The sequence below is a fragment of the Falco peregrinus genome, chromosome 5 (assembly GCF_023634155.1).
Source record: "Falco peregrinus isolate bFalPer1 chromosome 5, bFalPer1.pri, whole genome shotgun sequence".
Lineage (NCBI taxonomy): Eukaryota > Metazoa > Chordata > Aves > Falconiformes > Falconidae > Falco > Falco peregrinus.
In genome coordinates, this window is record NC_073725.1 from 86,361,564 (window position 1) to 86,382,177 (window position 20,614).

Genomic DNA, 20,614 nt, shown 5'->3' on the forward strand with positions numbered 1-20,614 from the left:
TAATTCCGCAGTTGATTACATTAAAGTTACAGCAGTGCACCTGCTACTGAACCGCATCCTATTTTTACCATAGAGATTCCATTTTGAAACCTAGTCCTAGGACTGTGTTATTTCTGCCTTCAAACTTGATCTTCAAATGCAGTAATTGCATTCTTTATTTCATCATGGATGAGTAATGGGCATGGGTAATTCCCTGTACAAGCACTGCTATCAAGTACATTTTTCCTCAACCAGTTTTGCAACTCCCTTAGAGCCATATCATCTAGACTGGTTTCCCAGTTTATTATTAGAATATCCTGCAAGCCAGTGTCAGAAGCTCTACTAAAAATCAAGATATATGACATATACTGCTTCTCCCTTATCTGCAAGCCTCGTATGCTGCCAGAAAAGGAAATTAGATTGGCTCAACTCATTCATGACAAAGCCATACTGGCTAGCATTCACCTTCTTGTTTCCTTTTAGACGCTTATAAATTGTTTATTTTCTCTCAGACTCAAAATTAAATTCACTACTCTATTGCTCTTCAGTATATCTGGGAGCCACTCATCTCTCCCAATTCCCCCAGACTTGCCGCTTTTTTTTTTTTTTTGTACTTGTCATACTTGAGCTCATGAAACCTCGCAGGCAATGAAGTTTTACAGGAGCCAAACCATGAGACCTCGAACAGCAGGCAGCTCCCCGCGGGGATTACGAGTAGGCCAAAGTACTGCAAACATACTTATTTGCATATTCCAGCCAGATAGGAGGGAAGGTCCCACAGCACCTAAATGGGTTAGGATTGTCATCCCCTGCAGTGGGGAACACCTTCCTTCCGTCCTTGAGCCCCCAAAAGGGAGGAAGGTCACAAAGATTGAACACAGTAGCTCTCAACCTCCCTGTAACTCCAGCCTTCCCTGAGCAAGCCCAAGCGACCTCCCCTCAGCTCCCCACAACCTCCCCAGGCCCACCGCTCGGGCCCGCCAACCTCCGCCTCAGGAGGCCTCACACCAGCCAGCCCCTCCAGCTGCGCTGCGGGCCCACAGACACCCTGCTGCCGCCGGCAGAGGCGGCCACGGGCCCCTTCCCCTCCCAAGGCTACCGAACACCAGCGATGGCCACAGCCCCCTTCCCTCCACAGGCTGCTCGCCCGCCCCGGGCCGCCCCTCAGTAAGGGGGACGAACAGCCTGACGGCGCACGCGCACCCAGCGCCGCGCGCCGCGCACGCTCCCGCCCCGCCGCCTTTGTGTGAGGCGCGGGCACGGCGCGCGGCCCCCGGCGCCCTCCCGCCGCGCAGGCGCAGAGCCGCTCCCCGGCGCGCCCCGGCCTCCCCCGCCCCTCAGCGCGGCGGCGGCGCAGGCGCAGGGCGCGTTTCCTGGCTCCCTTGTCAGTGCCGGGCCCCCCTCGGCCTCCGCTGCCGGCCGCTCCCTCTCCCGCTGCCCGGAGCGGAGTCGCGTTGACTGACCAGAGTCCGCGAGTCCCGCTCCGCTCCCGCCGCCTCAGGTGAGTGCCCGCGCCGGGGGCGGCTGTCCGCCGCGCCGCTGGGCCGGTCTGCCCCCGCCCCGGGAGCGATGGGCGGCGGGGGGGGCCTGCAGGCCCGCCGGTGCGGAGGGGATGGCGGGGGGGAGTCAGCTCACTGCGGCCTGCCCGTGCGGGGGGGGGGGCGTGCCCTGCCCTGCCCTGCCCTGCCGTTGCGCGGGGGGGCGGCGCTCTGGTGGGGGTGAGGCGGTGGGGACCCCCAGCCCCCTCGCCCCCGGGGGCCGGGGCCGCACGGCGGGTGGATGGGACCGGGGAGGGGGCTGCCGGGTGGCCTGGGCCGTGCCCCTGCCCCGCCGCGGCCTCCGCGGCAGCGCCCTGCACCTACGGTACCGGTGCGGGGCCGGGCCGCGCCCGCCGGGGGTCCCACCGCGGGCGGCTGTGCCGGGCCGGCGGTGCTCGGGGTCGGCGGTGCCCGCGGAGCCCGGGGCCGGCAGCCTTGCTGTGAGCAGTCAGCCTCCCGGGAAAGCTGTGTGGAGTGACTGGGGAGGGAATGACAGCAGTAGGAGGCAGTCCTTAATTATAGCCACTTCTCTGCCGGTTGTTTGAAAGTGATGTAGGTGCTCTGAAAATAGGCGAGGATTCAAAAGATCCTGTTCTCTCTCTCTCTCTCTCTCTCTCTCTCTCTCTCTCTCACACACATGCTGTCTCCACTTCTGAGCCTCCATCCTTGCTAGCTACCCGTCCAGGGATGGGCTCACACCACATGTTTCTCACCCCATTGAGAGATGACAGCAGCTGAGTCCTGTACTTCCCAACCGTGATCTTTTCAGTCTACATACTAAAAGAATTCCTGCTGTGCAGGGATGCAAGATTTCTTTATTTTCCTCCTTTAAAAAAAAAAAAATACCAAAACTGAAGGACAGTTTGCATTTGCAAAAAAAGATCAGCGATAGCCATGTTAATTACTTGACTTAGAGATTTATCATAACAGTGTCTTCCCTGGGTGACATTCTGAGGCTGGCTGACAGCAAGGCCTCGCGGAGTTTACTACATATGAATTATAGCAAGAATCATAGAGCCAGTTGCATTTTCCTTAGTGAAATGGGTGTTTGATTTTGTCTATGTATCAGTAAGGAATAAATATAACTGGAAGACTTCATTGAGATTTATCTTCCCAAAGAAAATAGCACTGCAACTATCAGATGACAGAAACATTGGTGCTTTTTGAGGCTATCATCGCTGTTGTTTTTAATGAGTTTGTTACCAAAACGGAAAACAGTCACTTGCGACAAGTTACAGTGCTCGAGAAACTCAGTCAATGGGAAGGAATGGATCATATTGCTTGTCTAGGCTGTCCTTGGGAACAGCATGTAGGTTAGTAAAAATCTCTGAACTAGAAGTTACATATAAAACATTAACTACATGTAAACAATACGTGCCAATCTGTGAAGAAAATACCAGGGTTGTATTAGAAAGTGTTTCAAAATAGCTGCGTTCCTTGGGGAGGGGAGATTGGATATTTTTACATTTTATTTCGGAAAGAGTAGAAAAGAGTGAGCATTCCTTGTTGGTAGAACAGCTCTTCAACTTTTCCTGTATATGGAAATGTACTGCTACTGAATGTTGGCATGTACTATAGCAAGATCGTGGAAAAAGCAATTTGCAGTTGTGTTTTGCTTATATTAACACATGGGATCTCAAATCATGGCTATCAAAGGTAACTCTGATTATGTCAACATTTTCACAGTAATAAAAAATATTTTGCTTAGGACTTACATATAATAACTTCGTTTGATTGGTAGAATATGTTTATTAGAACCATGAAGATCATGCTGGTTAAAATTATGAACAGGACTTAAAGTTAACTCATATAGTTAGAAGTTGTATTTTAAGTACATTTGAAATGTAACCATAAGTTGTATTTCTTTAAAGTAGCAGTGCATTGTTTCTTAGAAAAAAAGAAGAAAAGAAAAAATCTCTCCAATTATTTGCATTGACGAAGTACTGTGTCATCTCTTCTCCAAGATTCAGCACTTTCAGCATATTTGTTAAACTAGTGGTATGGTAGTAATTGCTAAGCTCTGTAAGAATGTGCTCATCTTTCATTCACTCCTGAGTTTCTGTTGGACTGCCATTCATTTCCTGTTTGCTTCCAAGTTCCTACCTTGTCCTGAAGCCTCCACCCTCTGCTAACATGGCCATACTTGGGTATGTTGTAATTTCAGGCCATGATGGGTGTGGATGTCTTGGAATGACATCACAGAGATACTTCTTTTTAGATGTATATGTGGGGGTAAAAAGACTTTGATCCATCAGCCAAGGATAAATTGCTGTGAAAATGAGTGGAATATATGGAAGGAATTGACAAATCCAAGTTATATGTATTGAACTATGCACATTTTAATTATTACAGGTGACCTCGAGTTTTTATGATGTTATCTTCTATCCATTTATGCTGCCCTTGGTTCATACAGGCCACAGAATACATTGTAATGTTTTAAACAACTTCATATTTGTGGGTCGGTACACCTCCAATTGTAGGCGTTCAGCAATGTCTCTTGTAGCAGTTGTAAGCTAAAGCTAGGTATCTAGCTTTTTTAAAAACATTAAAATACATACAAACTAAAATGATTCAGCTTGTTCTTTTAGTGTTTGAATTTCATGGGGGCAAAAGCCTAACTATAAAACAGTTCAGTGCTAGAATTAATTTGAAGAAATTAGTAATGAGTTAATTACTAACCTTTATAATCTTTTTGCTAGGATACATATAAATGACTTTATCAAATAATACATCAGCAGACCGCAGTTACATATCAATGTTCTGGACACACCAATTTAACCTCCTGAAAAAGAAGAAAAAGATTTCATTATAGTGCTGCCTGTGAGCCTTGATACACATCAGGATTTTGAATCAATTCACCGAGCTGTGTCCCTAGAAGTATTCTACTTCCATAGTAAAATTAATAGGTTTGTTAGATTTCCTAAGAATCTGCTGTCTCCTCTGTGAGGATATATCAAGAAGCAAGCGTATACAGCTTTTAGGGCAGCTACAGTTAGCTACAGTAAGCAGGACAGTTCAGATTCATCAGCCTACTGAAGATACCGGGGCACATGGCAAAGGTATCTCTTTAGTGGCCTTAACATATTTACTGGGTAACCTGTGATCTTCTGTAAGTAAGTTGTAACACTGGACTGAAACAATCTAAGTCAATGTTGAAGGCTGATTTTTCTCTTAATAACTATCTAATTTTGAAGTGTTTTGTTGTCCAATTCTACACCTTTCAGCTTTTTCAATTTTTACAACATAGGAATATCTTTAACTCGGAATGTCTCTACATCAGTTTTTACTAGAGCCAATCACCTGCCATGCATGGAACAGAGACCGTACTCGTAAGTAATATGTTAGTTTTAATTTTTAATTTTTTTCAATAGCTATTTCTCTTTGCTGTCAGTTTGTGATCTTGTTATTTTGTGGATGACGTTTAGGGAAGGTATGGTCAAATATGTAGTGCTGCACATTAAATGTTCCACTTATGATTCAAAAAGCACGTCTTCTAAATCTGAATTTTTCTAAACCCATGTCTGGAACTCTGACATATAAGCAAATCTAGTCTTACTAGTGTTCCAGAAAGCTTTGCCTCTTGGTCTGAACTCCTGGGACCTCCTGGGAATAGCTCTTACCCTCTTTGACCCTCTATTTCCATAACTCAAACCAGCCCTTTCTTTTAATAGCCTAGTTTTCTACTATAATGTGGTCTGTTAGGTTCCACGTGCATTGTCTTTCTATGCAATATACTCATGACTAATTATTTGAGAATATCCAGGGATGTTGGCCCTTTGTTTACAAAACCCATGTAATGCTGTGAAATTTGAGAACATAGGGTTTAGATTGGAAAGTCTTTCCAAGTAAAGCATTTGGTATTAAAAAGCCTTCTGTACTATTGGATTGTTTTATTTCCTCTTCAAGAGATTGCCATTAGCCCTAATAATCATGAAGTCCACATCTACAAGAAGAGCGGGAACCAGTGGGTAAAGGCTCATGAGCTAAAGGAACACAATGGACACATTACAGGTAAGAGGAGATTGTGCTGTGCCAGACGTTAAGCTTGCCAGCCCTCTGTTTTCCCCAGTCAGGAATGTGAGCAGGAAATCTGCAAGTGTTGAGTAAGTAGATCTTTTTATAGGTTGGCATTCCCACTTAAGGAGAGCTTTGCAGCGTTTTTCTGGACTGCATGCCATGAATGTTAGGAAGAAAAGTCCTGTTTAATTTCTAGACATTTCAGTAGAGTAACTGAACCTTTCTTTCTTATCTGTTGCTTATTTTTCATCTGTAATGACACGACGAGAATAAATTTTCAGTCTGCTGAGGTCATCTGTTGTGTCACAGACTCTCCTGGTGATACATGCTGCTATCTTTCAAGTGCTAGTATTAAATCCATCAAGTATACAACTGTTGTGTTCGTTTGTGGTTTCCGACAGCATTAAATATCCTTTTTTAGGGACTGTATAAAGACTTGAAGTGGTCAGTCCTGGACTTATGACAGACCATCAGTGAGCACATTTTACTGCAGGCCCAGAGTATCTGTTGATCCACAATGAAAATGTAAGAAGAGCTGCCATGATGAGTCACAAGGTGTTACTTTAAAAACGTGATTGTCCTGTGGTAGTCTTTTATATTACTGAGTTTTTTTCATGGTGATATTTTTATAAGGACTGTATTCTCTGAGGAAATGAAGGTAATTAATACAAGCACTTGCTCAGACCAGCAATATCCTTTATTCTGTTCTCAACTCACTAATGGGCAGAAGTATCTGCCCAACAGTGTTTTGCAGGAACTTTATTCAATTAATCTGATTCTTGCTGTCAGAGAGCACAACTGTACGTGCTTTTTTGTCAAGAGTCACTTGGGCTAAATTTACAAATGACATGCTCTTCCCCAAAGACATTTCTCTGCATTTTACTTATACCTGTTAGTGTTAGAAGCCAAATATTCATGACTTGGGAAAAGAGCTGTCCCTGCTTTCCTTCATGGCATATACCTTTGCAATACTAAATGCTGTGGTTGGGGTAAAGAAGAGACCTAAACTGTGGTTAGACACAGGAGGTAAACTGATCAAACCGCTTGTTGTCTCTGATGAGAGTGATTCAACTGCTGCCACTCTGGCTTCTGATCACAAGGGACAAGATCCCTTGTCTTGCCTTCTGTGTCTTGAATCAGAGGTTTGTGGTGAGCTGCTTTTGTTTACTTACAGGAAGAGCATTATTCGCTCTTATTGCTGGCTTATTTTTCTGCTGAGCTAAAAAGCTGGACTTGCCATGGGTGAGAACACCACCAGTGCTGGTGCAAGGAAGGTGGTGGGCAAGAGAAGTGAAGGGAGGCAAGGTGGTCCCCCTTTCAGAAGCAGTGCTGGATTGACTTATGTAACTATAGTTTCAGATTACCGATCTCTTCAAAATTGAACTTTTTAAGCATAAGTCAGTTTCAAGGTAGACCGTGTATGAATAATATGGTAAAAATAGTACAATTTTTTTCCATATTTTTTATCCTTTTTCAGTTTGTGTGCTTAAGGAATGTTTTTGGTACTGAACGCAGTTATGGAAAACCATTGAAATACAACTTTGTGGCAGGAGAGTTCAGGATTGCACTCTGCCTCTCAAAGAAGGATGTTAAAGAAAAGGTGAAAAATAATGTTGCCGTAAGACTTTCCAGTTGAGAACATCCTTTGTTGCATAGGAGGGGAAAGAAGCAATGGAAGGCTTATCAAAGGCTTCATTTTATTCTTTGTGTTTGTTATTTTTGCTTGGCAAATGTTACTTTCTCATGGCACAGCTTATATAGGCATAGAAAAAAGTGGACTGTTTCAGTACGTAAAGATTGATGACATCTAACCCAAAAAAACCCTGCTATCTAAACATTTAGATAATGACTTCAGTCTGGCAGCAGGTGGACAACTATGTTAGAGGTTTGTGCGTAGTTTCAGAGTTGCTGGGTTTCAGCTGTTGAAATGGGTCTCTTGCAGGAATCGGTGATTTGAAGGGTGCCGGCAGACAGGCCTTAGCCAGTCTGCAGAGCTCCACCTGTGGGCCAGCCATCAGAGCAGGCTTCCTTAGCAGCCAAATTCTGTGTGGAATCTAGAAATTCAGGATCTGCAGTTTTGCTGAAAGCTAGAGGGAGAAACAGATGACCCTAAAAGTTTAAAGTGGTTCCTGGAGAATGAGGGAAGAGGGGGAATACTAACATAACATTGATAACTGTCTCTCCAACGGAAGGTTGTGAGATTTCGGCTTACTGTAAAGCAAACAGTATAAAGGGAAAAGTTTATTAATGTGAACTTTTAAATTGCAGGTATTGACTGGGCTCCCAAAAGCGATCGCATTGTAACTTGTGGTGCAGACCGTAATGCCTATGTCTGGAGTCAGAAAGACGGTGTGTGGAAACCAACCCTTGTGATCCTGAGGATTAATCGTGCAGCCACCTTTGTGAAATGGTCTCCCTTGGAGAACAAATTTGCTGTGGGAAGTGGTGCTCGACTTATATCTGTGTGCTACTTTGAATCTGAAAATGACTGGTGAGCTGTTTGAATTTAATTTCCATTTATACCTTTAAGATCTGCACGGGAAAGCTAAAGCCTGGACTTTAATGGTGGTAACTAGGTTACTATTTTACTAATTCTGAAAATCTTCAGGAAACGTAGAAGGATAGGCCTCATCAGTTCTTTTGTGGACTTTTTACATCTTGGGAAGAAGGTTCCCTCTTTTACTTTGGCGTAGCATCTAAAGGCCTTTGACTTAGCATATTTTCATGTTATACGTGTTGGTGTGGATGTGTTCTGGCTGACTGCCAGAAATGTTGCTTTTCTAAAAGTCCCAAGAATTTCTGCAGAGTAAAAATTTCTTTACCACAAGTGTATGGTTGAAAAAAAGAGAAATGTTTCCACCCCCCACCTCCTTCCAGAATGGGTGAAGAAACCTTGCCTTGAGCCTTTCTTCCTTATATATTATCTTGGGCCATTTCTTGTCATTAAAGAATTCATGTCTGTCACTTACCTCCAGGGTGGTCTATTAGATGTTCAAGCTTGTCATCTACTGGTTCTGTATTCTGTCATATATTTTTATTACAGTTTATAGATTTCAGACAGGACTGTCACAAATATTTCCACCATTAAAGTTTTTTCTCTTTGGCATCTAAACTGAATGCTTCTGATCTTTAATGGCTCGACATTTGTAGCTGTACGTGTTGGAGCTCCATTTACTCTATAATCTGTAGGTGCAGTCAGTATGTTGAATATCTATTACTTTGAGTTGCATAAACGTGCATAAAAACACAGGTGTCTGTGCCCACTGTTCCGTGTGCAGTCTTCCACATGGAGATGGTAATTGGTGATAACATCTGCAAAATACATTTTTAAAGATTATTTTGGACTTTTATGCTTTCCAACGTATTCAGTTATTAACATATTCCCTGCTTCACTTGTCTGCAGAATTATCAAAACCTCATATGTTGAAGACCAGTAATTTGATGTGATCCTTAAAACTGTTTGTGCCTCATGGAAGTAAATTCAAAGAAAAAGCACTGATATCCCAAAGGCAATCAAGCGAATAACAGATGTCATTACTGTTTTGTAAATTGTAATGTAAATTGTAAAAAAACCTAAATCTGCAGAGACGTATTTAGGCTAATATTGATGCATTCAACATCAGGACCACTTTTCGCTGTACTTCAAATAACTGATATGTATGCATTGGTCCTATCGTTGGAAGTTCACCAATTTACTTGTTGCTTTTTAAGGTTATTGTATTATTAAATAGTAGAAGAGTTGATAGGCAAGAGAGACAACTAAAACTCATGGGAAGGAGCTGGAGAGGGCTTGTATTTGGTGATCTAAGAACACAGTGCTTCTTAGCTCTATTGCTAAGTCACAGGCAAAGCTGAGCTCTTATTCATAGCGTGTAAAGGACCAGGCAATTACTGTGCAAAATTGACATTAAGGAGTTCCATCTGATGCATTATAAAAATTAATTAGAAGGGAATAGGACTCGGGTGAAGAGATGTATATTTAACATGACTTCATTCACAGCATTTAAAATTATAATTAAGATAACCATATGAAGTTCATGGGCTGTACAAGAGAATATGAAAGATTTGACATAATGTGTTTCGCAAAACTGATGCGTTTATCATTGGCAAGGGATGATCTTTTTGTAGAGTGCTTCATGCATTTGTGGGAGTGCAGTAAAGTATTTTCATATAAATTTTATCTCTTTTAATTTAGGTGGGTGAGCAAACACATTAAAAAACCCATTCGTTCCACTGTCCTTAGCCTGGACTGGCACCCAAACAATGTTTTGCTGGCTGCAGGATCCTGTGACTTCAAGTGCAGGTGAGAGAAAATAAAACATCTGTAAATCAGTCTGGATTACTGGTTCAAGTTAATCAGTAGCATGAACATGTTGGTCATGCATTTGTCATTAGAATAGAAGATGGCTCATTGTACACTGTTGTTACAAAAATAAAATACCCTGCCTGAGAAACTTTGGCACTACTGTATGCAGGCTTTGAACTACTAACGTGTCTGTTGAGGGCACACCTGAATTTAGTGAACTGATGGGTTTCTTTACTAGTAGTACACAGAAGCAGTACTAGTATGCATGCACTGAGTGCTGAGATCTAGTTGTTAGGCTGAAATTAGACTAGCGGGTTCTGTCTTGTAGAACAGCAGTGCTGCTGGTTAGAGTTTAAAAAGCAGTATCCTAATGGTGTAGTTTCAAAATGCAGAGTAACTTGGCACTTCCAAAGGTGGTATCTCATCTTTTTCTTCCCCGAGTCACTTGTTCTCTCCCCTTTGCCTGTGCTATCCTTAATGTTCTTGCAGCCCTGTGGTAAGCACTGTCAAGGAACTGATCTACCTGAAACTCAATGCAACAAAACCCATTTTTGAAAAGCATTAAAAAAAAAAGGCTTGTAAAAACAGATTGGCATGTGAGATGGATGGTGTAGTCTTTCAAACTGATTGTGAAATTACACCATGAGAGGAATAGGTCCGGCCCATTGCTCTGTGCGGAGTGATTGGGGTCACTGCGATGAAGTCTCCATGGGGAGCTGTCTGCAGAGAGGTTGACTTTAATCCATATTTTACTTAATCACTGGTACCTTAAATAATAATGAAAGCTTCTTTTCTTAAATTCTTTATGTAATAGAGCAATTCTTTAAGTTTCAAAGTGTGTACTAAAAATGACTGAGAAGGTGTGGGAGGGGGGAGGAGGGACTGACTATTACATTTCTTATTTCAGAATGAATCCCATGCATCTAAATTTTACCCTTTGATACCGTTTTTATGTAAGGAGAGATGCTAAATGGAAGCTGGGAAGAGGAGGAAAATTATCTACCTTTAAGGCCTTATCTCCAATTTTAATTAGATAAGCTATACATGTTCACCTCCTTTCACAAAAAATGCAATGTAAAACATACTCATTCATCTTTCAGAAACAGCTGCTTTTCACATGTGAATTTTTTTCATGTGTGTTTATAAAGCATCTCAGGACTCTGACATGAGGTCAGCTGACACATAGATCTAGCTGTCTTGTTACTTTGGACTTGAGCTCTTTTGTCTCCAGCCTCTGTTCAGTGCTTGTTATGTACATTGCATCCCTGATGTACCTCCTCTTTCCTGTTTTGGTTGAGAAGTTATATTTGCATACTTTTCTGTTCAATGTGATTTTTTTTGTTTTTTTGAAAGAAAGTCAAGGTCTGGTTCAGTCAATTTCCTAGCAGCGTTCTCTAGAAGACTTGCTTCATCTTTTGTATCCCATCAGAAAACTCGTTCTGTCCTGCATGCTATTTCTCTGAAAATGGGGTATATTTTGAAAAAAACCTCACCAGATCTTGGTTTGAAATGTTTGGAAAACTTACTACTCTTCCTTAACATTGTTCTTTAGGATGAATAATTTAATAATTTTGCTGCTTTTATCATAGATATCTGTATATATAAACATTAAAGAAAGGAAAAGTAGTGGAGATCGGTACTGGGTTTATGTTTCTGTTTCTTCCCCAAAACCATGAAAGAATATTATTTTTGGTAAACAATGAATACAGATCTCTAGAATTCCAGTTGTAGGGCATGTTCAGTTACATATTAAAGATAATAAAGGTACCTGGGCCTGAAGTATGCATCTGTTCTGATAGGTGGTTCTGAAGAAAATTATGAAATGGATCTGCCAGAGCCACTTCCAACTAATAAGCAGCTAAGTGGGAGACATTTTGGAAAAAGAATGAAGGGCAGAAGAGGCTCCAAGTTGATAGGTATTCAGCAGAGTTTTTTTGGTGGCTGGCCTAGATTAGCTCTCTTACCTTTGTCTTTAGAAATATATATATAGCTAACAGCACCACATAGGTGTGAGTTTTATATTCTTGCTGGAACAATGTTGCCCTGGAAATGAAAGTCATTTCCCAATGTTCTTTGAAGGCTAGGCCCTTCAAGCTGAGATGAGTTTGGTTTTAAAAGAGGGAGACTTTTCAGTAAGGGAAAATACTCTTCTTTTTTTTTTTTTTTAACTAACAGTTATCTTCAAGGTCTTTTTCACTACTTGGGAATGATTTTTCTGCCTTGTGTCAAAGGCTGTTGCTTTAAACTTCTTGTCCTATTTCCATACATTAAGAGAACCGTCCTTTTAGATGTCTCTATAAAATTAAGTTTGTTGAAGGATTATCATTAGATTATATTTAAACTGATCAAGCTGAATATAAATTCATACTTAATTCTCTGAAAATCTGTACCTAATATAGCTGCAGTTAAACCCTTCTTGTTCCAAATGATCAGCTTTATTTGAATAAGCTGAATATAGGTACTTTTGAAGTGCATACCCCACACATGTAAAAGATTTAAAAAACAGGGAGGAGGGGAGCAATGTTTCCTTAGTCTCACTATAAAATAATTCCTTTTTGTGTTTGACTGCAGCCATGAATATTTGATTATGGTTTTTCGTTTATACTGAAATGTTTCTCTGGTAGTAGTGCGGCACAGCTCACTTGCTCCTCCTGTTCAATGGATCCTAATCTTATGTTTATGACGTCCCAGTAACTTCCATGGTAACAGTCAAGAACACCATATTGTGGCATGTCTGAATCATGCAGAAGGAATTTGATGAAAGGGGGAGGCTTTCTATTTAAACATATCTTGAAAATTGTAGTGCTGGGAAAAAAACTATAAAAACATTGTGGTATTTCGGGTTTTCAAGGCATTCTTTTAGTAACGAGCCAGAATAAGGTAGTTCAGAGCCCCTTTGCTGGCATTTGAACATCAGATTTCTTTCTTTGAAATCCTGCTAAAAAGTGAATGTTCTTAAAAAGTGGGTAATTTTGTAGGTGTTTGTATTAGCTTCTAATTATATACAGTGCAATTTGTGTTTTTTTCTGTAACTGAAGAATTGACTTTCAGTTATTAGCACCACAAAAGGGTGAAAGGGAAATCTTAGCACAGTGGTAAAATGCAACGACAATGTATGTTTTTTGTGCCATCTTCTGGAAAAAAAGGAGAGCGATACAAGAATGGCGTTTGTGAGAAACCTGCATGCATTACACCCTTTATACTATTGCTTTCTCTCTGTACACTGAAGCTTCCCAGCCAGTAGTGGCTTGTTTTTTAGAGATAGCATAGTATTTCATTTCAGTAGAACCAAATGCACGTTTGCTTCCAATGTGAAATATATATGAAGCTCCCAGGAGTTTTTTTCTGTCTTTGTTCATGCTGAAATCTTTTATTTGCAGGGTGTTTTCTGCTTACATTAAGGAAGTGGATGAAAAACCAGCCAGTACACCATGGGGCTCCAAAATGCCTTTTGGGCAGCTGATGTCAGAATTTGGGGGTGCTGGAAGTGGCGGATGGGTGCATAGTGTCAGTTTTTCTGCCAGCGGTAACCGCCTAGCCTGGGTCAGTCATGATAGTACTGTGTCAGTTGCTGATGCCTCGAAAAATATGATGTAAGTATGCTCTTTCTCTTGGTTATTTTTTGTTTGACATAGAAGGAAGCAGCATGTGGAATATTGGGCTTGCCACAGCAAGACTTGAGACTGAAACTTTCCAGTTTTCACAATTATACTGTAGATTCCAGGAGTCTCTTTAAGGCCTATATAAATAAGGTGGATTCTTAGAATTTTAGATTATATAATCTAAATTTGTTAGAAGAATTCTAAGAATTCTTCAGTGAGGGTATAGTGAATCTCCTTTGGGGGGTGCAGGGAGCATTTGGGGAAAAAAAACAACGTTCCACTCTAGTGATTGGGTCCTTGTAGATGGATTCAAGAGAATCCAGAAACATGCTCACTTCATAACTACCCAGATCCTATCCCCAACCAGGATCTGTAATATAAGTTGTTCATTTCATGAAACACTAATTCCAAGTAATATCCTTAAGACACTACTGCTGCCATTGCAACAAAATATTTTATTAACAATTCCTCCTTGTGCTCCTCATGTTAATCTGCGTAACTTTTCAGTGTCCATGGCTTTCTAACTAAGAAGGAACAAATTCCCCATATATTTTGGTAGCAGATTTCTGGTGGAGCATCCAGGTGTTGCTGTGCTTCAGTTTGAATTATGGTTGTACAAGTACTAGGCTGGGGATATCATTAAGTATAAAGTGTTCTAGAATTCTTTTCTCATTTGTTAAATCACAAAAATTGTTTTAATTTAACATACAGGCTTTTTCCCTCCTGAAAACTTCAAGCATGTTTTATATGCAAATGAAATTAATAGCTTCATCAATTTGAACCTTTTTGGGGAATATTCTTTTAAAATTCTTGCCACTGTTTACATAAAATACTAGATAACTTCAGCCTTTCACCCGGAATACTTCATGTTTGTTATAGATCTTCCAGGACACTTTTATTAGGTTAAAACTTTTTATTATAAGTTACAGCCTTCTGGTGTCACCTCAGGACAACTGAGTTACACTGACTTACTCTCCAATAATCCTTGTGTGGGAGCGGTCTCTATTTTTTGCTGGAGCCAAAGATTAGAGGTTTCAATGAAGTCCTCTGACAAATGTTCTTGTGTTTAGGGTTTCGCAGCTGAAAACAGAGTTCCTCCCACTCCTGAGTGTGTCGTTTGTCTCCGAGAACAGTGTGGTGGCAGCTGTAAGTGTCTATTATTTTCTCCTTGTAGAGTGTTGTAGTGTTCTGGAGAGGCGGAAACACCATACGTTATGAAGTTAGTAATCAAGCTTTTCCATAGTGTCAGTCTTTACCTTTCTGCAGTTAACAGTAGCAGAAAAACTAAATGGTGATTACGGTGGTTGTATTTCCTGACATGCTTTCATGGTGTTTGGTTGCAGGGCCATGACTGCTGCCCAATGCTTTTTAACTGTGATGACCGTGGCTTGCTGACTTTCGTTTCCAAACTAGACATTCCAAAACAGAGCATCCAGCGCAATATTTCTGCTATGGAACGTTTCCGGAATATGGATAAAAGAGCCACTACAGAAGATCGTAACACTACCCTGGAGACACTGCACCAAAACAGTATAACGTGAGTGTCTTGGCTGCCAGTACGAGGGGAAGGAACGCTCTCCACATCCCTTTGCTTTCCCAGGATGTACTGCAAACCTGTGAGAGCTCAGATTTGCTCTACCACGTGGGTTTAGCTGGTATCCCATTTTCATTTTAGTCTTTCACTAACAGCTGTCTGTTTCTAGAACTTGGAAGCTGGTAAAGTTAATCACTAATGTAGCATGCATGCTACTGCTGATTGCTCATGTTTAATGTGCTCTGTAAAATCAACAGTTTATCTTATCAAGTATGTAGGTAGTTCAGAGGAAGCTGGTAGCACTATGCAAAGTCTAGTCAGCAAAGTTCACCTGAAACAGGAATCCACATACCAGCTTCCTATTTCAGATGTTATTTACATGTGTATTTATTCATCAAAAGGATTGATTCGAGTTAGTTGAGTAAAATATCCTTGCATTTTAAAAAGTATGTGAGCCCAGAGGATGCTGACATTCCTGAGGTGATTTGTCTTTGTTCAAGGAAAATGTTTAGGCTGCAGCCACCAAAGGATAGAAGAGCTTTCAGCATCCTTTTTCTTTGCTTGTTTTTCTGAAGCATTGTACCAAAAATCTGGCATAAGCTCTGGTATACTTGTGTCTCCCTTTGAGAGAGTAGGACTTGAATTCAACCCAAATTTGCCAGCTTTTTGGCTCCCTGGGTTGGGTGTCTGTGTTACAGCTATCACTCTCTCTTTTCAGCCAAGTGTCTATTTATGAGATAGACAAACGAGATTGTCGTAAATTCTGTACCACCGGCATTGATGGAGCAATGACCATCTGGGATTTCAAGGTACGCTTTTACTCCCATGTTTATGTGAACTAGGTGGATGGTGGGGTTTTTTGATCTCTAGCATCAGCTTCTGTGGCTCAGCCCTAATGCAAGTTTTATTAGCAGTAAGAATCCAGACTGGAATATTCAAGGCCATTAGTGAACTCCATAAGGAAGACGGATCCAGGATGCAGCATAAATGCAGATATACATTGGTTAGCAGATGGTGCTAATCCAGACTTAATTTTTTAATGGAATTGCTTAATGTCCCTGTAGGAATCCCACTAATTCTTTCCTTCTGCGACCTCTACCTCAGCCACAATGGGGCTGGAACGATCATTGGTATGACAGGCCTGCTGCCTCTTCTTGCTTCCATCCCTTTGGATTCTGCTCACTGTCTGTCAGCCCAGCGTGGTCCTGCCCTTTTTAAATTAACTTATCAAATAGTAAGCAGTTACTTCAAACAGTTACAAAATACAGTAAGCACTGTATCGAAAACCCTCAAAGGATTTAATAATGCAAGTGCTTGCTTTGCTGATGGCTGGCTTGCAGAGGTCTCTGCTGCCCCCTCCCACCAGGCTGCAGAGTGCTGCACACTTCCTTTTAGGAAAAGAACAGTTTCCCTGTACTGTCTAATGCCAGAAAGCTCTGGTGGGAACAGGAGCCAAATAATAAATTGAGGTGACTTATCAACTGCCTCAATGCAGTTTCAGGGTGAGCGGGTGGAATCATTGGTCTGTATACACGTGAGTTTGAAATGAATGACTATAGTGGTCTCTGACTCTTGAATATGATCTCAAGCATTCAGGGTTTTTGCTTGGTTTTCTTAGCATCAGCATTTACACTGAATCATTTAACTCGGGATACTGTAGCAGATGGTGATTAAGATTTTTCTCTCTTTCAAGACCTTAGAGTCCTCTATTCAAGGTCTACGAATCATGTAAAGATGGATTTCCGTGATCTAGCAGGACAAACTGCTTGACAGAATGCAGCTCCCACATCTGCACAAACCCGAAAAGGGAGGAGGAAGGTGGAGTATTTGGAAACACTGAGAAATTACAGCTTGGCAGATTTTCTTTTGAATCTAAATTTGGTGAATTGTGTTGGTTTCAAAATCAGCTGTGATTGTTCCTTTTTTTTATTTTTTTCGGTTGGTTGTTTCATTCCATTCTTTACCAAAGCTGCTCCTTAAGTAGTTTATTGCAGGAAGTTATGAATCACTAACTTAAAAGGGGAATTTTATGTAAATTGTCTGCTAGAAATAATAATAATAAAAAAAAGAAAAACTGATTATTTGTTTTGATGCTCATTAGCAGTTATGAAAAAAGGGATATTAAGGGAATTAACTCAGAGAGAGAGCGGGGAAAACCCTGCACTGATATTTTATGGCCTTAAAACAGGAAAAGTTCATCTTAACTGGAAGTTTCTTAAAGTTGACAGATGAAGACGTGGAGTTCTGATGATCTGGATGTGAAGATGCAGCTGAGTTTCTTTCAGGGGAATTGTTCCCTTGAGGTGATGATTTTGGAGGATGAGTGATTTTGTCCTACTGCTCAATTCTGTCTGCCTAGCATTTAATCCAGTAATAAGAACAAATTAACCTGAATGTCTTTTTTTTTTTCTATTGTCCATTTAATGGGTCATGATTTTCTAAAGGCAAATGACCGGAATTATTTGTGGTTAACTTCCAGGGTTTGTACAAAGACTTCTCACAGTGCAGTGCCTAGGATACAGGGTGGAAGGCTGCATGTGGAAAGTGGGGCAAAAATCTGCTGAGCCAGATCTTAGGAGGATGAATAAAAGCAAATCACTTTGTAAGTCCGTGAAGCTACACAGGCCTGCATGTCGTGTTAGAGCCAAGTGCTCAGCTGGTAACGTACTGTATTCATAATGACTGGTGGAGAAGCGAAGCACACATCTCAGAGGTATCGGCATGGTCTGGCTTCTGTGCAGATCCTCTGCCTCCATGTGACTGTACCTTTTGAAGTTCAGTTCTGAGCCTCAGTAGCTCACGGAGGCATTTGCACGTAACTTTATTCACATGGTCTAGTTACTCTTAGCTGTATTGCTACCTTGAGGCTGGAGGCAGGCTGTGCTCTGGAGGGGATTATCTGTTTCACAGCATTGCTTTACAAGGTTTAAGACTTTGTCATTTCTGTTGAAAATGCAGAAGTGTCTTAAAAAAACCCCAGTGACTAAATTTACCACTTCCTCTGGAACCAGAGTTGCTTCATACACCGCTCATTTCTCAGCTCTGAGCGATTGAAAAGGAAGGGTGAAAGATAAGCTCGCAGCAGATGTGTAAATGTGGCACTTAGGGACATGGTTTAGTGGTGGGCCTGGCAGTGCGAGGTTAACGGTTGGAGTTGATTCTGTGATTCTGTAAAGCTGACAACTGCTGTTCGTCTGCGAGTGAACTGTGTCCCTCACAGAGCTGGATCGTTTTCAGGTGCAGTCTTGGTTGCGTGCAAAGAAGTGACTGTTTTTCCAGTTCCTTCAGATTTTCTTGTGTCTCCCATCTTCCTCCCCTGGCAGTCAAGTGTGGCTTTGTAATTTTCTCTCCCTTCTAAACACAAAATAATGACTGTTTAACCTCTACTCACCTTGCAGTCTGGTGACCTGATGTGTGTGATGACTTGTGGTGGGGTTGGGTGTATCGGGTAGGATACAGTGCTAACAGAGTTAAAGGGTCACAGGGATTCAAGGTGACCCTGCCAGCCTTGACAGATGGACAGAGGAGCACGGGTTTGGCTTTGTCCATCTCCCTGTGTACTATTAGTTGCTTATATCTCACAGACAGGAATGATTTTGTTTCTGAAGTCACTTTTTGAAAGTGTGATGGTTTATTTCCAAAAGTGTTTTAAAAAAGAAGATTCTAAAATATATGGTACAAGCAACACAAAAGAATCAAAAAAAACATCTAATGAGAGAGTGGAGAAAATAGATCTCTAAATGTTTATGCCTTGTTTGGTTTTTTTCTGTATGAAAGAGCTGGAGAGGGTAAAATGAGCCTGTTTGCTCCAAAAAGCCAACAAACTGAGGTCTGATGAGACTGCTGTAGGTTACTCTCTGAAAGGAATATGTATGCTGGGAGTCTGAGATAAAAAAATGGATTGGAAATATTTATAATAAATAGAAAAGGACTGAGCAAGGGGTATATCAAACCCATCACTTGGGGCATAATTCAGCTTAAAACTGTCCCACATGCTGGGGCAGGGAGTCGTGCACCAGCTGATGGTGGGGGGTCCAGCTTTCCGGATTTGCAGGCTGTCGCTCCGCTCTGGGAGGGCGTTCTGCTGCCGTCCCACCTCCAGCATCCAAGAGCCGTGGCCGAAGCAGGTGGGCGTTTGGCCTCTACTGTTCCCTTAGTTGCCTCCCCCAGCTCCAGCACTGCCCTTTGTGCCCAGCGTGGGTGAGGATTCACCAGCCTGTTCAGCTAACTGCGGCACCGGGCTGCTTAGCATGTGTTTGTGTGTGCTCGGGTGAGCAGTGCCTCTGGAAGCCATTGTTGCGAGAAGGCTCGTGGTTGCAGTCTGAATTACAGGCTGGCTGTGTGCACCTGACGTGACACACCAGTTAACAGACTGGTGGTGGGGGAAGAAATGGGGCTCTATGCAGGCAGGGGTGTCGGGGACTGTTTGCTGGAGCCTGCCTGAAAAACTCGCCAGCCTGTAAATGAAAAGAAGCTGCAGAATTGCTGCTCCTTTTCATTCCCCTCTGTCCCACCACCGAAGAAAACCCCAGGAAAAAAATGTTCTGGTGCACCCGGCATCTGTGCAGTGGGTAGTTCCTCGGCGGCCTTTCTGCGGAGGACCCGAGTGCTACAAGGCGTGCTGCCGGGGATGCGGGAGGGCTTTCTGCTTAATCAAATGGAGGCAAAAGGAGGCAAAGAATTTAGCCAAACGGTGAGCTGGATTTGGGGAGAGACCCCACAGGGCTGAGCCTTTGTCCCTGGCCTCCACAGCACTGGCTTATTCCCCTGTGGGCTGTTGAGCCCAGGGGAAACCCAGGCAGCGTTCGGAACCGGTGTGCCCCCGGCAGAGGCAGCTCACTGTACTCGTCAGCACAGGCTCAGAGAGGAGCTGCAGCAGGCGCAGCAGCAAGATCAGAGGCGACGAGGAGATGCGATAGCAGGCAGCGCGGGGGGCGACGCTCCCCTCTGCCTTCTCTTAATGACATACCCTGATTGAGACTGCAGAGGTTAAACTGACCCACCGTTCATCCACATCCCTGCCTGGACGGGATCTGACATGAAGGGATGAGCAGAAGGATGGTCTGTGCTGCGTCCTCACATCCCGCACGGATGAGTGCTGCTGGCCTTGGTGCAGGGCTGGTGCCGGAGGCAACGGTCAGATACCTGGAAAACCTGAACCCTCCCGGTGAAGAGCAGCAGTAGAGCAGTTTGTAGCCAAAGCAGAGGGTGGCTAGCAGGAAAAACTTCAGAAAGCCCTGTCTTCCAGCTGTGTGGGAGCTGGTGTGGGAGCCGAGTCCCTTTTGCTGTCTTTGGGGCAGCAGCAATGGGCAAACTGCTGCTGGGGGATGGGGCATCTCCCTGCTCCTGAGAGCTTCTCCCACCGTGGGGATTCACTCCTGACCAGAGCTCAGGGACCCGCCACGCTCCGGGGACATCAGGGCATCTCCATGTGTGTCTGCTGGGGTCGTGGCAACACGTCTGAAGGGAAGCACGGCTAAAGGACTTGAGGACCTGCTGGCTCAGCGCCACCCTGCAGAGCCTTGATCTGGAGCTGACCCCTCACAGGGGGATTAATTCTGCAGCTCAACAGGTACAAGGTGGTTGTATCCCCATCGTGCAGCTGGGGAGCCTCGCTGGGGCCCTGCCCCCATGTGTA

General features: G+C 42.9%; 1 protein-coding gene across 2 annotated transcripts; it reads left to right on the top strand.

The window, feature by feature from the left end:
* The first annotated feature begins 1,321 nt into the window (after nt 1–1,321).
* Nucleotides 1,322–17,054, top strand: ARPC1A (actin related protein 2/3 complex subunit 1A). Of its 2 annotated transcripts, none has more exons than XM_055805816.1 (10): nt 1,322–1,480; nt 4,742–4,846; nt 5,424–5,528; nt 7,803–8,025; nt 9,730–9,837; nt 13,221–13,433; nt 14,513–14,588; nt 14,786–14,979; nt 15,695–15,785; nt 16,670–17,054. In XM_055805816.1, exons 2-10 carry the CDS (start codon nt 4,783–4,785, stop codon nt 16,706–16,708), a joined length of 1,113 nt encoding a protein of 370 aa, XP_055661791.1. In that variant the 5' UTR covers nt 1,322–1,480; nt 4,742–4,782; the 3' UTR covers nt 16,709–17,054. The 2 variants fall into 2 exon arrangements, with proteins under 2 accessions (XP_055661791.1, XP_055661790.1); XM_055805815.1 differs by having other exon boundaries at nt 4,765–4,846.
* The last annotated feature ends 3,560 nt before the right edge of the window (nt 17,055–20,614 follow it).

Coding starts and splice junctions, on each gene's coding strand:
- ARPC1A (XM_055805816.1), top strand. CDS start 4,783: ATGTCTCTACATCAGTTTTTACTAGAGCCAATCACCTGCCATGCATGG. Junction 5,529..7,802: donor ACACAATGGACACATTACAG/GTAAGAGGAGAT, acceptor TTTAAATTGCAG/GTATTGACTGGGCTCCCAAA. Junction 14,589..14,785: donor AGAACAGTGTGGTGGCAGCT/GTAAGTGTCTAT, acceptor GTTTGGTTGCAG/GGCCATGACTGCTGCCCAAT.